The 19,797-nt window shown below is 46.9% G+C and overlaps 1 protein-coding gene across 1 annotated transcript in view; it reads right to left on the bottom strand.

Annotated features, from left to right (window-relative positions):
* HYDIN (HYDIN axonemal central pair apparatus protein) overlaps positions 1-19,797 on the bottom strand; it is a 337,764-nt gene that overhangs the window by 252,618 nt on the left and 65,349 nt on the right. The window contains exon 10 of the mRNA XM_084812324.1: positions 588-687. Coding sequence (XP_084668450.1) covers positions 588-687 — 100 coding nt within the window. The remainder of the gene's footprint in view (positions 1-587; positions 688-19,797) is intronic.

Here is a 19,797-nt window from a genome sequence, read left to right as displayed (position 1 = left end):
AAAAGCTGGGCATGTTTAGCCTGGAGAAGAGAGCATTAAGGGGAGACATGATGGCAGTTTTCAAATATCTGGAAGGCTCTCGTGCAGAAGATGGAGCAGATTTGACCTCTGTTGCTCCACAGGGACTAGAACTAACAGGTGGGAATTGCAGGGAAGCAGATTTTGGCTAAACATTAGGAGAAACTTCCCAACAGTGAAAGCTGTTAAGCAGTAGAACAGATTGCCTCAGGCAGTGGTGGGTTCTCCTTTGCTTAAGCAGAGGCTGGATGGCCATCTGACAGGGATGCTGCAGATTGAGTGAGGTTCGACTAGATGATCTCTGAGGTACCTTCCAACTCTGTGATTCTATGAAAGGGCAGCAAAGCGTGCTCCGGGCTGGTTTCTTTCCTCTTGTCAAGCAGAGCAGGTAATGTGCACTTCAGACCACACTAGGCACCTCCCAATGACGCTGGCAGGCATCTGTCATAATGCTTGTAAGGGGAGTGAAGGGGCCTCTTGTGCTCAGGCTCACCACAATGTGAGATCAATACAGAAAGTCTGAAAACACCCATATTCCATAATGACAGTGTGAGATGGGAATGTTATACCTGAGATATCGCAGTACACAGTTCGGTGATAAATCCCAGCTTCTTGCGGCCTGAAGATCACGCTGATTTCACTTGTGGAATTGGGCCAAACATCTCCCTCCTAAAGATGAAGGGAAGAAGCGTATATTGAAGGCCTGCACATCTGCTTTGGCTTTGCAATTCTCATCCCTTGCTCTGCTCTGCAGAAGTTTAGGACCCGGGCATTCCACTGGGCTGCAGCACAGGGAGAGTTGGTGGGCAATTCTATCGGCTCTGCTGACAAACCAGCTGCCTTTGGCTCCTTCAACTGTCGCCTGGCAGTAGCTGTTCCCTCAAGCTACCCGAACTGTTTCCATCCCAACTGCTAGTATAAGAATGTTAACTTTAAGAACTGTTGCCTACATTTTCCTGAGTTGCTTAAGTTTATATTAGGGCTGTGCATGGACCCCCGGTCCGACTTGGAGGCTGCTTCGGGGCTTCTGAGGTTGGCCCAATTTGCTTCAGGCTGATTTGGGGCCCCCCGACCCACTTCAGCCTACGGAGCTGAAGCAGGATTCAGACATCCAAACCCCACTTCGACCCCCCAACATGCTGCCCAGTCCCCAGCTCCTTACCTGGGCCCTTAGGCTGCCAGCCATCTTGTTCCGTGGGGGGGGGGGGCTGCCACTGGTGCTGCCACTGGGGGAGCTGCTGCCACCGCCAGCTCTGAGGCCCTCTGGACACATTCCAGCAGCTTTGTTGTTCCGAGGATGAGGGGAGCCATTTTAAAAGTGGCGACTCCCTGTATTTCCGGAAATACAAGGAGACACCCTTTAAAAAATGGCTCCCCCCTCTGGAACAAGAAGACGGCTGCCGGCGCATGTCCAGAGGACCCAGGCAGGAACCAGGGGCTGGGCAGCGGCAGTGGTGGCGGGCTTCTGAATTGCGCCAAAGTGCAGCAAAGCACTTTGGAGCAAAGCAACCTGCTTTGGGCCCCCTCTGCTTCACCTTGGCACTGCTCGGACTTCATGCCAAAGCGGTGCACAGCCCTAGTTTATACACCTGAGAGCAGAGACTACCTTACTAATTATCTTTGTAAGCTGCTCTGGGAGCCTTTTCAGCTAAGGAGCAGGTAAAAGTGCTTTAAAGACATAATAAAATTTTAAAATGGTATGTGATGTGTTTCAAAAACTGTTCCTGCCCAAGACAGGAGATTTCTCCCAACCCCTTGGGAGTATAGCAACAAAACAACTGAGTTGGATGTACTGGTGATAGTAAATATAACTGGAACACAATCTATTAATGAAAAAATGCTCACAATACTCTGTCCTCCTGACTCATCAATGGGCTGACAAATGCAATACGTCTCCAATTAATGAGAGAAGGAAATGTATAAGCGAAACAAGCATATGCAGAAGAGGAAGAAAATTCAAAGGCACTTGCCCTGATAAATATGTATTTGCTCTCTCAATGGTTGGGTTGAGCCAACTAGGAGACTTCAGAAACTCCAAGTCCAGCATTCTGAAAGTCTAGACTAGTGGCAAGCCAAAGGGGATCAGCCCAGCACACGGGCTGTGGGCATACCTGACACTCACAAGCGCCTCTTCCTGGGGAGCACCCGCTGCTGCCATGATGGCACCACGGGAGGCTTAGATCATGTGCTTCTCAGCGTGAAGGAGCTCGTTACGGCGATAAGGCCGTATCAACAGCCATTTGCTCCTGCCCCTGTGCCAGGGGCAGCAATGCATCAGCGGGTGTCTTTTCTCTGCCGATACCTTAAATGGAGCAAGAGAAGAAAAAAGAGCCCTGCACGCTCCCTAGATTAATATAAAGCACATTAGAATTCATTTGTTTTCTTATGCCTTGAATTATTAATAGGCTATGTGGAGTTAGTTCCAAACTGGGTTTTAAGGTAAAGTCTGCTTAAATGAACAGCAACCCCATCTCTCAAGAGGCAACCCTCTCACCCTCTTCTGTGCCTGCAATTGTGCCTGCTGCAAGTGGATTTCAGGGCACTTAGCCTCTTTATTATTTATTTCCTTATTTATTATTAGATTTATTAGCCACCCATCTGGCCGGCCACCCAGCCACTCTAGGTCGCGTACAATAAAAATAACAACATGAAATACAACAAATGTACATAATCCACTGAACAAAACAACATTGCTCTAAAAAACCCACCCCTAACCCACCCCAAATGCCTGCCTGAACAGCCAGGTTTTCAAAGCCCAGCAGATGCTCATCCAAGAATTTACCAGTGTGGTGTAGTGGCAAGAGTGTTGGACTGGGAGTCGGGAAATCCAGGTTCTAGTCCCCACTCAGCCATGGAAGCTCACTGGGTGGCTTTGGGCCAGTCACACACTCTCAGCCCAACCCACCTCACAGGGTTGTTGTTGTGAGGCTAAAATGGAGGAGGAGGATTATGTACGCCACCTTGGGTTCCTTAAGGAGGAAAAAAGGTGGGATATAAATGTAATAAAAAAAAAAAAAATGATGCTTGCTTGTGGCATGTGTTAACCCTCCTCAACAAAAATCTAGTAAAACTTTTTTACATGCTCTTCAGTGCCCACAAAATCTTTGTCTTTGCTGTTTGAGGATTTAGATCGAAGAGTGGCTTTACAATGTTAGAACAATCAATACAAAAAACTAACAGCAGCATCAAACCAATGTCAGAAGGAGGCCTGGGAAAACAAAAATGTTCTGCCTGGCACCACAAAAATAAAGCAGGAGGCAGCGCATCCCACAGCTAGACTGCCACTGCTGAGAAGGCCCTCTCTTACCCCCCCCCCCTGATGGGGGAGCCCAGACAAGGGCCTCCAAACAAAACATTAACGTACAGTAGGGGTGGGCAACACACAGCCCCTGCCACCCCATTTCTCCCCAAAATTTTCTTTAAAAGAACCTCCCAATGGCAACTGGAGCCTCTCAAGAGTGCCCAAACAGTTACATTTAGCTTGAAAACAAGCAAGCTTTAACCTCCGTAGTGCTCTGTAGCAGTTTGCCACCAATATTCAGCAGCAAACTAGCAGTTTCGGCTCTTTCTTTCTTTCTTTCTTTTCTTTCTCCTTCCTTCCTTCCTTCTTGGTGCCTTGTAGCACCACACAAACTGTGGCCCGCACCAGGGGTCAAGGGACCAAAAATGGCCCCTGGGCCTTTGGAAGTTGTCCAGCCCTGACATATGGGCAGACTGGTATGGAGGCAGGCTGCCCTTCAGATATAGTCCCAGTCCTAATCAGAATAAGGCTTTGAACTGAAGCATCAGTACCTTGAATTAGAGCTTCAGCTATTGGGCGGTATAGAAATTAAATTAATAAATAAACTGAATCGAATTGTGTCTGAAAATGGACTGAGAGCCACTAGTGCCATTTCAGCACTGGCAGGATGTGATGCCCACACCAGGTGGGCATCACATCAAGCAGCCGTGTTTGGAGCGAACGGCAATTTCAGAGCAGTCCCCATCCCAATGTACAGTCATACAACCTAGAGGTTGCCATACCTCAACTCACAGTGGCCAGGCTATCTCTGTCCAGAAAGGGCCACGGCAGGTGGCCAGCCTCCACTGGCAAAACTCAAGGCACTCAGTGACACAAAAATCACTTGGACCTCTAGGGCGAACTTGGATCTAGGAGCACCTACAAAGTGCCAACCGGGTCCCTCATCTAGAACAGGTGTAACGCCACCTTTGTGGACAGACACACCACCAGCACTGCCATCTTTCTTAGACTGAGCTTCAGGTTATTAGCCTTCACCCAGACCATTACGAAGCTCAGACACTGTTAAGCCTCCACTGGCTTAAGCTTCTACAGCATGCTCCAGCCAGAATAGCCAATGACCATACTGGCTGGGAATCATGGGAGCTGTAGTCCAATACACCTGGAGGGCACCAGGTTGGGAAAGGCTGATCTAGATTCTGTCCCCATTTTTTACTTCTTAGCTTTTCAGGGCTTTATGTAGTGACCACTTAGAAGCTTTAGACCAGGGGTTGGCAATCCAGCACCCACAGGCACCCTCCTGGACTCCCAAGAATGCCTGCCAGGACCCCCACTGTCCACCCCACTCACCGCCATTGCCGCATCTGCCTCCTTACCTGCAAACTTCCTGCTTCCCTTGCTGGTGATGTGAGCAGGGCTGGAAGCAGAATCTGTGGTGGAAGTTATGGTGGGTGTGAGTGTGGTGAAACTGGGGGTGCGAAGGGAGGTAGCAGGGGCAGAAGCGGTGGGGAGGGAATATGACTGGAGGGACAGTGGGGGAAGGAAACCCCGAGTGGGAAGGTGGGCAAGGAGGAAGAAGGGGGCAAGAAAAGTGGGAATCCTGGAAGGGGGGGGCAAGAACACGTGTACTTGAAAAAAAAGTCACATGTGCCTGCAACCTGGAAACGGTTGCCTATCCCTGCTTTCAGCCTTTAATGTATGGTGCGCACGCACGCACGCACAGACCCTTCAACCTTGTATGAACTCTCCCCCTAAGCAAATACAAATTTTGTAATTGTGTGAGTAAGGAATGAATGAATAAGTGAGTCCCTCTGCCACAGGGAGAGAAGCAATGTGATATTTGGTGCAGCACACTGCTTGCATATCTTACGCAGGAACATTTTCTGGGAAACCTGCAGAACAGCACCCAGCATGTGTGACCTCCACCCAAAGAACACTCCAAAGACTATCACGTACTATACCACCAGCATTCAAGGACTGAAGTAGCAACCTCAGGTCAAGATAATGAAGGGTATTTAAGGAGGCGGCGCCGGCTTGGGCAACTGATCCTTGGAGAGCTGGGAGGAAGGGTTTAAGAAGCTGAGACAGAAGGCAGCATCTTCAGGGGCAAAAACTCTAAAACTGCCCAGAGCAGAATGATATGTCCACCATCAGCCCGGCTCACCCACCTTCCTCCAGGCTCTCAGGCTAGCCATCTCCTGGTTGAAGTCACAGCAACCATCTTGGCAACTATCACCCCTCTCTGAGTGAGGGTATGTGCATATGAGAACTTTATTTTCCAAATTACATTCAGTAAATGTGACATCGACAGAATTAAACCCTGCAGGACTCCACAGCATAAATGCCAATGAGCCAAACAATGGTCCCCTAGCACCACATTCTGCAAGCAACCATCCAAATGCGCACAGAAGCACCATGATGCAGTGCCTCTAATCTTTCATTCAAACAATCTAGCCAGAAGAATGCCATGCTCAAAGGCAGGCTTCCCCAACCTGGGGCCCTCCAGATGTGTTGGACTACAACTCCCAAACTCCCATAGCCAACTGTGGGAGCTGTAGTCCAAGTCATCTGGAAGGCCCCAGGTTGGGGAAGGCTGGTCAGAAGTGATGAATGCCACTGATGGGCCCAGCAGAATCAATAGGGTTCTCCCAGCCTAGGGTAACCAACGCAGTTTCGCTACCAAAATCAGGGTGAAACCTGATTGAAATGGACCTAGATAATACATCTCTTACAAGAGATCCTGGAGTAGGACAGTGACTCTAACACAACTCCACTTATGATGCCCACAATGATGCTAATTTCAGACTTCCTTCACTGGCTGCCAAAATCTGAAAGTGGATCAAAACGCTCAATTTTTAGCAGATCACAGTGATTCAGGGACAGCAGCAGCGTTGCTAATTTGCTATGGCAGGGCAGCGATCTCCTGTCAAGGACAGTGCAATTGTAGTACACACCTTTCCTTCCCTGGCTTGTGGTTTCCATTTCCAAGGAGTCAGCTTGCACATGTTCACAATGTGACTTGCTGCTAATGGCACAGGATGCTGCAAATGGAATCAACACTATTCAGCAGTCAAAAGCAAAAGCTCTGTCCTCTAGTAGCCACCTGGGTTTCCCTCACAGCTTTTCCTGCTGACAGATCATGCCTTCTTTGCAAAGCCACATAAGGCTAAATTTGAGATGCACTCAAAGTCAGTTATATAATCATTTATATCCCATGGGCTTTGAAAGCTGCTCAAATTGTTTGGATTTTTATTTTCCACCAACATGTTCTGCTTTTTAGTTGGGTTCCTTTATTTTTCCTTAATCCTTTAGTGTTAAAATCTGTTCCTTTTCTTCTTGCAAACAACAGAAAGATTAGACTAAACCACAAAGTGGGGTCTCGGTGGAGTCTTGGGGAAGGACGGCGTCCTTTTCAGGAAGAAGGAAATGATCCCTTAGAAGATACACATTCCTCAGAAGATGAGCAAATATCCTATCATGCCAAGGATATGCCCCCAGGGGCCGGGGGCTTGTGGGAGATTCAATCATTAGTCACATAGACAGCTGGGTTTGTGATGAGTGTGTAGACCGCATGGAAAACTGCCTGCCTAGTGCGAAGGTTACAGATATCATGAGCCATCTAGATAGTTTTGTAGGTAGTGCTGGGGTGGAATCAGTGGTCGTGGTCCATGTTGATACAGTGATGTGGGGAAATGTAGTTGTGAGGCCCTGGAAGCCAAATTTAGGCTACTAGGAAGAAGGTTGAAATCCAGGACCACCAAGGTGGCTTTCTCTGAAATGTTACCTGTTCCACATGCAGGGCCAGCTAGACAGGCGAAGCTGAGGAGTCTCAATGCTTGGATGAGATGGTGGTGCAGGGAGGAGGGATTCAAATTTGTTAGGCACTTGGGAACATTTTGGGACAAACTGGGCCTGTACGAGAGAGGATCCCCTTGAATCAAAATGTGACCTGACTGCTGGCACTAAACATAAAAGAGGTGGCAGAGCAACTTTTAAACTGAAATCTGGGGGAAAGCTCATAGGAGCTGGGAAGCATCCATTTCAGGTTGAATCATCCCTAGGGGATGAAGAGTAAAATGTTTCCAATTGCCCAAATGTAGAAGGGGAGAAAATAGAACATGAGCATATGGTGAAACATGAAAGCCAGTGAAAGACGTGAGTGCTGTAGCAGAAGTTCCACACACCAGAGGCATCTGGGGAGGGACACCATAAATAGGTGTACCTGGCGTGCTATGGTCCATGGGGTCACGAAGAGTCAGACACGACTTAACGACTGTACAACAACAAAATGCTAATATTAGAAGCCTCTGAGCCAAAATGGAGTGCCTGGTTTCAAAGGAGAACCTAGATATGAAAACCTGGTGGAATGGAGAGAACCAGTGGGATATGGTCATCTCTGGATATAAACTCTATAGGAAGGACAGGGAAGGGTGTATTGGAGGAGGTGATGCTCTGTATGTCAAAGAGGGCATAGTGTCATGCAGACTAGAAACCCTAAAAAGGGAAGACTCCTCCACAGAAGTGTTGTGGGTGACAATACTGGGCTCCAAAAGGAAGTTGGTACTAGGAACATGCTATCGTCCCCCAGACCAGAACACTCAGGGTGATCTTGAGATGGAAAACGAAATCAGGGAGGAAGAGTTATAATAATTTTGTTGTTGTTCAGTCGTTAAGTCGTGTCCGACTCTTCGTGACCCCATGGGCCATAGCACACCAGGCCTTCCTGTCCTCCACTCTGTCCCGGAGCATGCTCAAGTTCATATTCATTGCATTGGTGATGCTATCTAGCCATCTCATCCTCTGCTGTCACCTTCTCCTTTTGCCTTCAATCTTTCCCAGCATCAGGGTCTTTTCCAGGGAGTTTTCTCTTCGCATTAGGTGGCCAAAATATTTGAGCTTCAGCTTCAGTATCTGTCCTTCCAATGAGCAGTCAGGGTTGATTTCCTTTAGGATGGACTGATATGACCTCCTTGCAGTCCAGGGGACTCGAAAGAGTCTTCTCCAGCACCACAGTTCGAAGGCAACAATTCTTCGACGCTCAGCCTTCCTTATAGTCCAGCTCTCACAGCCATACATTACTACTGGGAAAACCATAGCTTTGATTATACAGACCTTTGTCGGCAAGGTGATGTCTCTGCTTCTTACTATGCTGTCTAGGTTTGCCATAGCTTTCCTCCCAAGGAGCAAGCATCTTTTAATTTCATGGCTACAGTCACCATCTGCGGTGATCTTGGAGCCCAAGAAAGTAAAATCTGTCACTGCTTCCATTTCTTCCCCTTCTATATGCCAGGAAGTGATGGGGCCAGATGCCATGATCTTCGTTTTGTTAATGTTGAGTTTCAAACCAGCTTTTGCACTCTCACCCTCAACAAGAGGCTCTTGAGATCCTCTTCACTTTCTGCCATTAGGGTGGTATCGTCTGCGTATCTGAGGTTGTTGATAATTCTCCAGGCAAACTTAATTCCAACCTGTGATTCATCCAACCCTGCGTTTCTCATGATGTACTCTGCATTAAATAAGCAGGGCGACAATATACAGCCTTGTCATACTCCTTTCCCAATTTTGAACCAATCGGTTGTTCCATGTCCGGTTCTTACTGTTGCTTCTTGTCCCTCGTACAGGTTTCACAGGAGACAGGTAAGGAGGTCTGGTACTCCCATCTCTTTAAGAATTGGCCACAGTTTGTTGTGATCCATACAATCAAAGGCTTTAGCGTAGTCAATGAAGCAGAAATAGACATTTTTCTGGAATTCTCTTGCTTTCTCCAGGATCCAGCGAATGTTGGCGATTTGATCTCTAGTTCCTCGGCCTCTTCGAAACCCAGCTTGTACTTCCGGTAGTTCTCGGTTCACATGCTGCTGAAGCCTAGCTTGTAGGATTTTGAAAATAACCTTACAGGCATGTGAAATGAGCGCAATTGTGCAGTAGTTTGAACACTCTTTGGCATTGCCCTTCTTTGGAATTGGAATGTAAACTGACCTTTTCCAGTCTTGTGGCCACTGTGGAGTGTTCCAAATTTGTTGGCATATTGAGCGCAGCACTTCAACAGCATCATCTTTTAGGATCTTAAATAGCTCAGCTGGAATACTGTCATCTCCACTAGCTTTGTTGTTACTAATGCTTCCTAAGGCCCACTTGACTTTACTCTCAAGAATATCCGGTTCAAGTTCAGTGGCCACACTATTATGGCTATCAGAGACATTAACATCTTTCCTGTATAGTTCTTCTGTGTATTCTTTCCACTTCTTCTTAATCTCATCTGCTTCTCTTAGGTCCCTGCCTTCTTTGTCCTTTATCATGCCCATCTTTGCACAAAACATTCCCTTGAGATCTCCGATTTCCTTGAAAAGATCTCTAATCTTTCCCATTCTATTGTTTTCCTCAATTTCTTTGCATTGTTCATTTAAGAAGGCCTTCTTGTCTCTCCTTGCTATTCTCTGGAACTCTACATTCAGTTGGATATAGTGGTTTTCCCTACGTTCTTCAATTTAAGCCGTAATTTTGCAACAAGAAGCCACAGTCAGCTCCAGGTCTTGTTTTTACTGACTGTATAGAGCTTCTCCATCTTGGACTACAAAGGACATAATCAATCTGATTTCGATATTGACCATCTGGTGATGTCCATGTGTAGGGTCCCCCCTTGTGCTGTTGGAAAAGAGTGTTTGCTATGATCAGCGTGTTCTCTTGGCAAAACTCTATTAGCCTTTGTCCTGCTTCATTTTGTACACCAAGGCCATGCTTGCCTGTTATCCCGGTGATTTCTTGACTTCCTACTTTAGCATTCCAATCCCCTATGATGAAGAGGACATCTTTTTTTGGTGTTAGTTCTAGAAGGTGTTGTAGGTCTTCATAGAACCGATCAACCTCAGCTTCTTCGGCCTCAGTGGTTGGGGCATAGACTTGAATTACTGTGATGTTGAATGGTTTGCCTTGGATTCGTACTGAGATCATTCTATCGTTTTTGAGATTGTACCCCAATACTGCTTTTCCCACCCTTTTGTTGACTATGAGTGCTACTCCATTTCTTCTCAGGGATTCTTGCCCACAGTAGTAGATATGATGGTCACCTGAATTAAATTCACCCATGCCTGTCCATTTTAGTTCGCTGATTCCCAAGATGTCGATGTTCAGTCTTGCCATCTCATGTTTGACCACCTCCAGCTTACCTTGATTCATTGATCTGACATTCCAGGTTCCTAAACAATATTGTTCTTTACAGCATTGGACTTTCTTTTCACCACCAGACACATCCACAGCTGAGTGTCCTTTCGGGTTTGGCCCAGCTGCTTCACTCTTTCAGGCACTACTTGGAAATCCCCTCTGCTCTTCCCCAGTAGTATATTGGACACCTTCCGACCTGAGGGGCTCATCTTCCAGCGTCATATCTTTTAGCCTTGTGATACATTCCATGGGGTTTTCTTGGCAAGAATACTAGAGTGGGTTGCCATTTCCTTCTCCAGTGGACCACATTTTGTCAGAACTCTCCACCATGACCTGTCCATCTTGGGTGGCCCTGCACAGCATAGCTTATGGCTTCACTGAGTTACACAAGCCCCTTTGCCACAACAAGTGATCCATGAAGGGGAGTTATAATAATGGGTGACTTCAATTATTCCCAGATTGACTGGATAAATGCATATTCCAGTCATGACAAAGAGGATAGATTTCTCAATGCCCTTAACAACTGTGCCCTAGGACAGTCATGGAACCAACCAGAGGGGAGGTGACCCTGGATTTAATCCTAAATGGTGTTGCCTAGGGCCCACTATGAGATGTGACTGTTGTAGAACCAACTGGAAACAATGACGACAGTGCTATCAGATTTAATATATATTTCAGTGGAAAATTGCCAAGGAAGTCCAACACAGTCACATTTGACCTCAAAAGAGGAAACATCACTAAAATGTGGGAAATGGAAAAAAGGAAGTTGAAAGTGGGAGTCAAGAAGGTTGAATCCCTTCAAAATGCTTGGAGATTACTCAAAACCACAATAAGAGAAACTCAGCTAGAATGTATATCACAGCTTAGGAAAGCTAGCACCAAGTCCAAGAGGTCACCAGCACTGTTAATGAGCAGGGTCAAGGAAGCTATTAGAGAAAAGGGGGTTTCCTTCAAAAATGGAACTCTTGCCCAAATGAGGAAAACAAAAGGGAGCACAAGCTTGCACAAAGGCAATGCAAGCAGACAATAAGTGATGCAAAAAAATATATCACTAACAAAATCAAGGTCAACAATAAAGAATTATTTAAATATATCAGAAGTAGGGAACCAACTACGGAGGCAGTTGGAATGCTGGATGATAATGGAGTTAAAGGAGGATAAGGAGATTGCTGAGAAGCTGAATGAATTCTTTTCATCTGTCTTCACTGCAGAATATATAGGACAGATATCTGTGCCTGAACAGATATTTTCAGGATGCAAGTCTGAGGAACTGAGGCAAATAGTGGTGACAAAAGATGAAGTTCTCAACCTTATTGACAAATTGTAACTCAATAAATCACCGGGCCCAGATGGTATCCATCCTAGAGATCTTCTAACAAAAAATATGTAACATGTCCCAAAGATCAGCCTCTGTAACAAAGGACTGGAGAAAGGCTAATGTAACACCAATTTTTTTTAAAGGGCTCTAGGGGGGATCCGGGAAATTACAGGCCAGTTAGCTTAACGTCTGTTCCAGATAAATTGGTTGAAAGCATTATTAAAGGTAAAATTAGTAAGGACATAAAAGGACAAGCCCTGCTGAAAAAGAATCAATGTGGCTTCCGCAAAGGTAAGTCCCATCTCACTAACCTTTTAGAGTGTCAATAAACATTTGGACAGGGGTGATCCAGTGGACATTGTTTACTTGGATTTCCAAAAGGCTTTTGACAATGTTCCTCACCAAAGACTCCTGAGCAAACTTAGGAGTCTTGGAATAAGAGGAGAGGTCCTCTTTGCAACTCATTCGTAAATGATCTGGAGTTAGGAGTGAGCAGTTAAGTGGTCAAGACGGCACCAAATGATTTAGGGTGGTTAAAACAAAATGGGATTGCAAATAGCTCAAAAGGATCTCTCCAACCTGGGAGAATGGGCATCAAAATGGCAAATGCAATTCAGTGTAAGCAAGTGTAAAGTGATGCACGTGGGGGCAAAAAATCCCAACTTCAAGTATAAACTGATGGGATCTGAGCTAGCAGTGACCAACAAGGAAAGAGATCTTGGGGTTGTGGTGGACAGCTCTATGGAAATGTCAACCCAGTGTGCAGCTGCTGTGAAAAAGGCCATTTCCATGTTAGGCATAATTAGGAAAGGAATCGAAAATAAAACTGCCAGGATCATACTCTCCTTATACAAATCTATGGTGCAACTACACTTAGGATACCGTGTAGAGTTCTGGTCACACTGCACCTAAAAAAGGGTATAGTAGCCCCTTCATGGATCACTGCCTTGCTGTGGCGAAGGGGCTTGCATAACTCAGTGAAGCCATAAGCTATGCCGTGCAGGGCCAACCAAGACGGACAGGTCATGGCAGAGAGTTCTGACAAAATGTGGTCCACTGGAGAAGGAAATGGCAACCCACTCCAGTATTCTTGCCAAGAAAAACCCCATGGAACGTATCACAAGGCTAAAAGATATGACGCTGGAAGATGAGCCCCTCAGGTCGGAAGGTGTCCAATATACTACTGGGGAAGAGCAGAGGGTATTTCCAAGTAGCGCCAGAAAGAGTGAAGCGGCTGGGCCAAACCCGAAAGGACACTCAGCTGTGGATGTGTCTGGCGGTGAAAAGAAAATCCGATGCTGTAAAGAACAATATTGTTTAGGAACCTGGAATGTCAGATCAATGAATCAAGGTAAGCTGGAGGTGGTCAAACATGAGATGGCAAGATTGAACATCGACATCTTGGGAATCAGTGAACTAAAATGGACAGGCATGGGCGAATTTAATTCAGGTGACCATCATATCTACTACTGTGGGCAAGAATCCCTGAGAAGAAATGGAGTAGCACTCATAGTCAACAAAAGGGTGGGAAAAGCAGTACTGGGGTACAATCTTAAAAATGATAGAATGATCTCAGTACGAATCCAAGGCAAACCATTCAACATCACAGTAATTCAAGTCTATGCCCCAACCACTGAGGCCGAAGAAGCTGAGGTTGATCGGTTCTATGAAGACCTACAACACCTTCTAGAACTAACACCAAAAAAAGATGTCCTCTTCATCATAGGGGATTGGAATGCTAAAGTAGGAAGTCAAGAAATCACCGGGATAACAGGCAGGCATGGCCTTGGTGTACAAAATGAAGCAGGACAAAGGCTAACAGAGTTTTGCCAAGAGAACATGCTGATCATAGCAAACACTCTTTTCCAACAGCACAAGAGGCGACTCTACACATGGACATCACCAGATGGTCAATATCGAAATCAGATTGATTATGTCCTTTGCAGCCAAAGATGGAGAAGCTCCATACAGTCAGTAAAAACCACACCTGGAGCTGACTGCGGCTCAGATCATGAGCTGCTTCTTGCAAAATTTTGGCTTAAATTGAAGAACGTCGGGAAAACCACTAAACCGTTCAGGTATGACCTAAATCATATCCCTGATGAATATACAGTGGAGGTGAGGAATAGATTTCAGGGATTAGACCTGATAGACAGAGTGCCTGAGGAACTATGGACGGAGGTCCGTAACATTGTTCAGGAGGCAGCAACGAAATCCGTCCCAAAGAAAAAGAAATGCAAGAAAGCCAAGTGGTTGTCAGATGAGGCTTTACAAGTAGCTCACGAAAGAAGGGAAGCGAAAAGCAAGGGAGAAAGGGGAAGATATACCCAACTGAATGCAGAGTTCCAGAGAATAGCAAGGAGAGACAAGAAGGCCTTCTTAAATGAACAATGCAAAGAAATCGAGGAAAACAACAGAATGGGAAAGACTAGAGATCTTTTCAAGAAAATTGGAGATCTCAGGGGAACGTTTTGTGCAAAGACGGGCATGATAAAGGACAAAGAAGGCAGGGACCTAACAGAAGCAGATGAGATTAAGAAGAGGTGGCAAGAATACACAGAAGAACTATACAGGAAAGATCTGAATGTCCCTGATAGCCATGATAGTGCGGTCACTGAACTTGAGCCGGACATCCTAGAGAGTGAAGTCAAGTGGGCCTTAGGAAGCATTAGTAACAACAAAGCTAGCGGAGATGACAGTATTCCAGCTGAGCTATTGAAAATCCTAAAAGATGATGCTGTTGAAGTGCTGCACTCAATATGCCAACAAATTTGGAACACTCAACAATGGCCACAAGACTGGAAAAGGTCAGTTTACATTCCAATTCCAAAGAAGGGCAACACCAAAGAGTGTTCAAACTACCGCACAATTGTGCTCATTTCACATGCCAGCAAGGTGATGCTCAAAATCCTACAAGCTAGGCTTCAGCAGTATGCGAACCGAGAACTACCGGAAGTACAAGCTGGGTTTAGAAGAGGCAGAGGAACTAGAGATCAAATCGCCAACATTCGCTGCATCATGGAGAAAGCAAGAGAATTCCAGAAAAACGTCTATTTCTGCTTCATTGACTACGCTAAAGCCTTTGATTGTGTGGATCACAACAAACTGTGGCAAATTCTTAAAGTGATGGGAGTACCAGACCACCTTACCTGTCCCCTGAGAAACCTGTACGAGGGTCAAGAAGCAACAGTAAGAACCAGACATGGAACAACCGATTGGTTCAAAATTGGGAAAGGAGTACGACAAGGCTGCATATTGTCACCCTGCTTATTTAACTTATATGCAGAGTACATCATGAGAAATGCCGGATTGGATGAATCAGAGGTCGGAATTAAGATTGCCGGGAGAATTATCAACAACCTCCGATATGCAGACGATACCACCCTAATGGCAGAAAGCGAAGAGGATCTCAAGAGCCTCTTGTTGAGGGTGAAAGAGGAGAGTGCAAAAGCTGGTTTGAAACTCAACATTAAAAAAACGAAGATCATGGCATCTGGCCCCATCACTTCCTGGCATATAGAAGGGGAAGAAATGGAAGCAGTGACAGATTTTACTTTCTTGGGCTCCAAGATCACCGCAGATGGTGACTGTAGCCATGAAATTAAAAGACGCTTGCTCCTTGGGAGGAAAGCTATGGCAAACCTAGACAGCATAGTAAGAAGCAGAGACATCACCTTGCCGACAAAGGTCCGTCTAATCAAAGCTATGGTTTTCCCAGTAGTAATGTATGGCTGTGAGAGCTGGACTATAAGGAAGGCTGAGCACCGAAGAATTGATGCTTTCGAACTGTGGTGCTGGAGAAGACTCTTACAAGTCCCCTGGACTGCAAGGAGGTCAAATCAGTCCATCCTAAAGGAAATCAACCCTGAGTGCTCATTGGAAGGACAGATAATGAAGCTGAAGTTCCAATATTTTGGCCACCTAATGCGAAGAGAAAACTCCTTGGAAAAGACCCTGATGCTGGGAAAGACTGAAGGCAAAAGGAGAAGGGGACGGCAGAGGATGAGATGGCTAGATAGCATCACGGATGCAATGAATATGAACTTGAGCACGCTCCAGGAGAGAGCGCAGGACAGGAAGGCCTGGCATGCTATGGTCCATGGGGTCACGAAGAGTCGGACATGACTGAACGACTGAACAACAACAAGAGTTGGAAATAAATATAAAATATTATATATAAAATATAAAATAGTTAAGAGCAGAGACATCACACTGACAACAAAGGTCCACATAGTTAAAGCAATGGTATTCCCCGTAGTAACCTATGGCTGCGAGAGCTGGACCATAAGGAAGGCTGAGCGAAGGAAGATAGATGCTTTTGAACTGTGGTGCTGGAGGAAAATTCTGAGAGTGCCTTGGACTGCAAGAAGATCAAACCAGTCCATACTCCAGGAAATAAAGCCAGACTGCTCACTTGAGGGAATGATATTAAAGGCAAAATTGAAGTACTTTGGCCACATCATGAGAAGACAGGATACCCTGGAGAAGATGCTGATGCTAGGGAAAGTGGAAGGCAAAAGGAAGAGGGGCCGACCAAGGGCCAGATGGATAGATGATATTCTGGAGGTGACGGACTCGACCTTGGGGGAGCTGGGGGTGGCGACGGCCGACAGGAAGCTCGGCGTGGGCTGGTCCATGGAGTCACGAAGAGTCGGAAGCGACTGACCGAATAAACAACAACAAAAGAGTTGGAAAAAGTGCAGAAAAGGGCACATCAAGTGGCTGCAGCAATTCCCCTGGGATAAAAGTTTACAGCAGCTGGAATGGTTTAGCTTAGAAAAAAGGTGAGTAAGGAGCGACATGATAGAGGTGTACAAAATTATGCATGGTGTGGAGAAAGTGGTTGTTGTTGTTGTTCAGTCGTTAAGTCGTGTCCGACTCCTCGTGACCCCATGGACCATAGCACACCAGGCCTTCCTGTCCTCCACTCTCTCCCGGAGTGTGCTCAAATTCATATTCATTGCATCGGTGATGCTATCTAGCCATCTCATCCTCTGCCGTCCCCTTCTCCTTTTACTTTCGATCTTTCCCAGCATCAGAGTCTTTTCCAGGGAGTTTTCTCTTCACATTAGGTGGCCAAAATATTTGAGCTTCAGCTTCAGTATCTGTCCTTCCAATGAGCACTCAGGGTTGATTTCCTTTAGGATGGACTGATTTGACCTCCTTGCAGTCCAGGGGACACGTAAGAATATTCTCCAGCACCACAGTTCGAAAGCATCAATTCTTCGGCGCTCAGCCTTCCTTATAGTCCAGCTCTCACAGCCATACGTTGCTACTGGGAAAACTATAGCTTTGATTACGTGGACCTTTGTCGGCAAGGTGATGTCTCTGCTTCTTACTATGCTGTCTAGGTTGGCCATAGCTTTCCTCCCAAGGAGCAAGCGTCTTTTAATTTCATGGCTACAGTCACCATCTGCGGTGATCTTGGAGCCCAAGAAAATAAAATCTGTCACTGCTTCCATTTCTTCCCCTTCTATATGCCAGGAAGTGATGGGGCCAGATGCCATGACCTTCGTTTTTTTAATGTTGCGTTTCAAACCAGCTTTTGCACTCTCCTCTTCCACCCTCAACAAGAGGCTCTTGAGATCCTCTTCGCTTTCTGCCATTAGGGTGGTATCATCTGCGTATGTGAGGTTGTTGATAATTCTCCCGGCAATCTTAATTCCAACCTGTGATTCATCCAACCCCGCGTTTCAATGATAAAAACAACAAATGAAATACCAGCAGCAAGAAATAAAACCAGTGCAACAAATAATAAAACCAGGAGCAAAACTAAAACAGTTAAAGATCTAAAAGCACTAAAAGTGTTCTTAAAATGCCTGGGAGAATAAAAAGGACTTAATCCAACACTGAAAAGACTGTAATGTAGGCACCAGATGAGCCTCTCTGAAAAGGACATTCCACAGACAGGGTGCCAACCCTGAAAAGGCTCTCTTGCAGCTGCCCACCTTGTCTCATTGGGTGGGGGCACGTGGGGAGTGTGTCCTGCCACATGAGTTGTGCTGATTGTCACGTTCCTTCGTGCCTTCCTCCTCCCGCTTTGCAATCAACACACTCCAGGTTACCAGGCTTCAGGGTCACTACTTTATTAGTTAACGACCAGCTGCCTTGCAAATGCAAATTCTAGGAAACTCTCAGACTACAATGGAAACAGCTATTCCACACAATTACGAATACTAATAGAGGAGCTGAAGTGGAAGTTAGAGAGTTTGAACTACTTGGCCAGGCTCGCTTAGCATGCCCTGCGCTCTCCTCCTCCCCCAAAACCTGGATTCTCATGGAGGAGGAAAGGGGGGGGGTCTTCAGCCTGAGCCATCTGTGCACTAAGATTTTGGGAAGAAAGCCTTGCCGTATCTGAGCTTGCTAGGGCGGGAGCCTCCCCTAGGGATGGGGGAGAATTTCTCCCCGAAACTTCGGGGGGCCGAGTGCCAACGCATTCGGTCCTCCGAAGGTTGTTCGAGGAGAAATTCTCCGCCCCCCCGCCCCCCGGGATGGGACCTACTTTTCACGAATGTCTCTCCCGGCGGCAGATCCCGGCGGCGGTTCGGCAGGTCTTCGTCAGGGGTGGGGGCGGCAGCCGGTCTTTCGACCGGCTGCCACCGCCGCCATTACAAGAAAAGTAAAAAAAAACAAAAAACGCCCCTGTGATAGGCTACGTAACGATTAACGTAGCCTATCACGGCTAGATCTGCAAAGTCAGCCGTGATAGGCTACGTTAATCGTCACGTAGCCTATCACGGGTGACTTAAAAAAAAAAAAAAAGCGCGTACGGCTAATGGCGGCCCCCATAGGGAGCCGCCATTCGCGTTCCTTATTTGGTCGCTGTAGTCTACGTAAATCTTTACGTAGACTACAGGGACCAAATAAGGAACGCGAATGGCGGCTCCCTATGGGGGCCGCCATTTGCGTACGCGCTTTTTTTTTTTTTCCAAAGTCACCCGTGATAGGCTATGTGACGATTAACGTAGCCTATCACGGCTGACTTTGCAGATCTAGCTGTGATAGGCTACGTTAATCATTACGTAGCCTATCACAGGGGCATTTTTTGTTTTTGTTTTTCTTTTGAAGTTCGCGGCCGGGGAGACGGGGCGCTTCTCCCCGGCCTGAATTTCGGCTGGGCGAGGCGGGAAGCCTCCCCCCCGGCCTGAATTTCGGCCGGGCGAGGCAGGAAGCCTCCCCCCCCCGGCCTGAACTTCGGGGGGAGCAGCGAAGCGCCTCCCCCCCACCGCGAAGCAAGCTGCGAGACCAGGTAAGTGACTTCCGTGCATCCCTAGCCTCCCCCTGTTCTGGCTGTTCCCATTCTGAATCTGAGCTGCCAGATATCTCCACATGCTCAGATTTATTCCTGACATCATCCCCACTCCCACAGTTCCTCCCCACCTCTTTCACCGTGTGGGCCCTGGCTTGTGGGGGTAGCATTGGTGGGACCTGAGAACCAGCAAGAGGGCATGCAAATATCGTGCCGGTTCCCAGGAGCAATCTTCCAGCCCATAACCTTCCCAGTCAACCAAATATTGCAGTTTCCCCCGGAAAGGCGTGAGTCTAGGATGTCGGCGACTGCAAACTCCTCCTCTCCCCCCACCAAATTCGGAGGCAGGAGCATGCAGTTGGAGTGATGAGGGTCTCCAGAGGTCACTGGGGAAAGCAGGGATCGATGAAAAATAGGGTGCACCTTCAGGGAGGGAGGGAGGGCCAGTCTAAAAGCGACGATGTTTATTTGGGCTGTAATTTGGAAAGGTCCTGTCAGACAGGCTGCCAGATTATTTGGTGTGTGAGATGGGAAGTTCCGGGGTGACAGCCACACCCAATCCCCGACATGCAGAGTTGGAACGGGTTTCTGATGCCGGTCTGCAATTACTTTATATGCTGCTTTCGCCTGCTCAGTGTTGTCCTGTAAAAGGTGATGCACAGAGCACAATTCCTCTAAAAAATCATGGGCGGTTGGCACCAAGGCAGAGCTTAATGAGGAGGGGAAGGTCTTGAGATGGTACCCCGAACTGGCAAAGAATGGGGTTTGGCACGTGGAGGCATGACACGTGTTGTTGTAAGCAAATTCAGCCAG

Source organism: Heloderma suspectum, chromosome 8 (genome assembly GCF_057233095.1).
Source record: "Heloderma suspectum isolate Gila_16-S chromosome 8, 16-S_ref, whole genome shotgun sequence".
Classification (NCBI taxonomy): domain Eukaryota; kingdom Metazoa; phylum Chordata; class Lepidosauria; order Squamata; family Helodermatidae; genus Heloderma; species Heloderma suspectum.
This window is presented reverse-complemented; position numbering and strand designations above follow the sequence as displayed.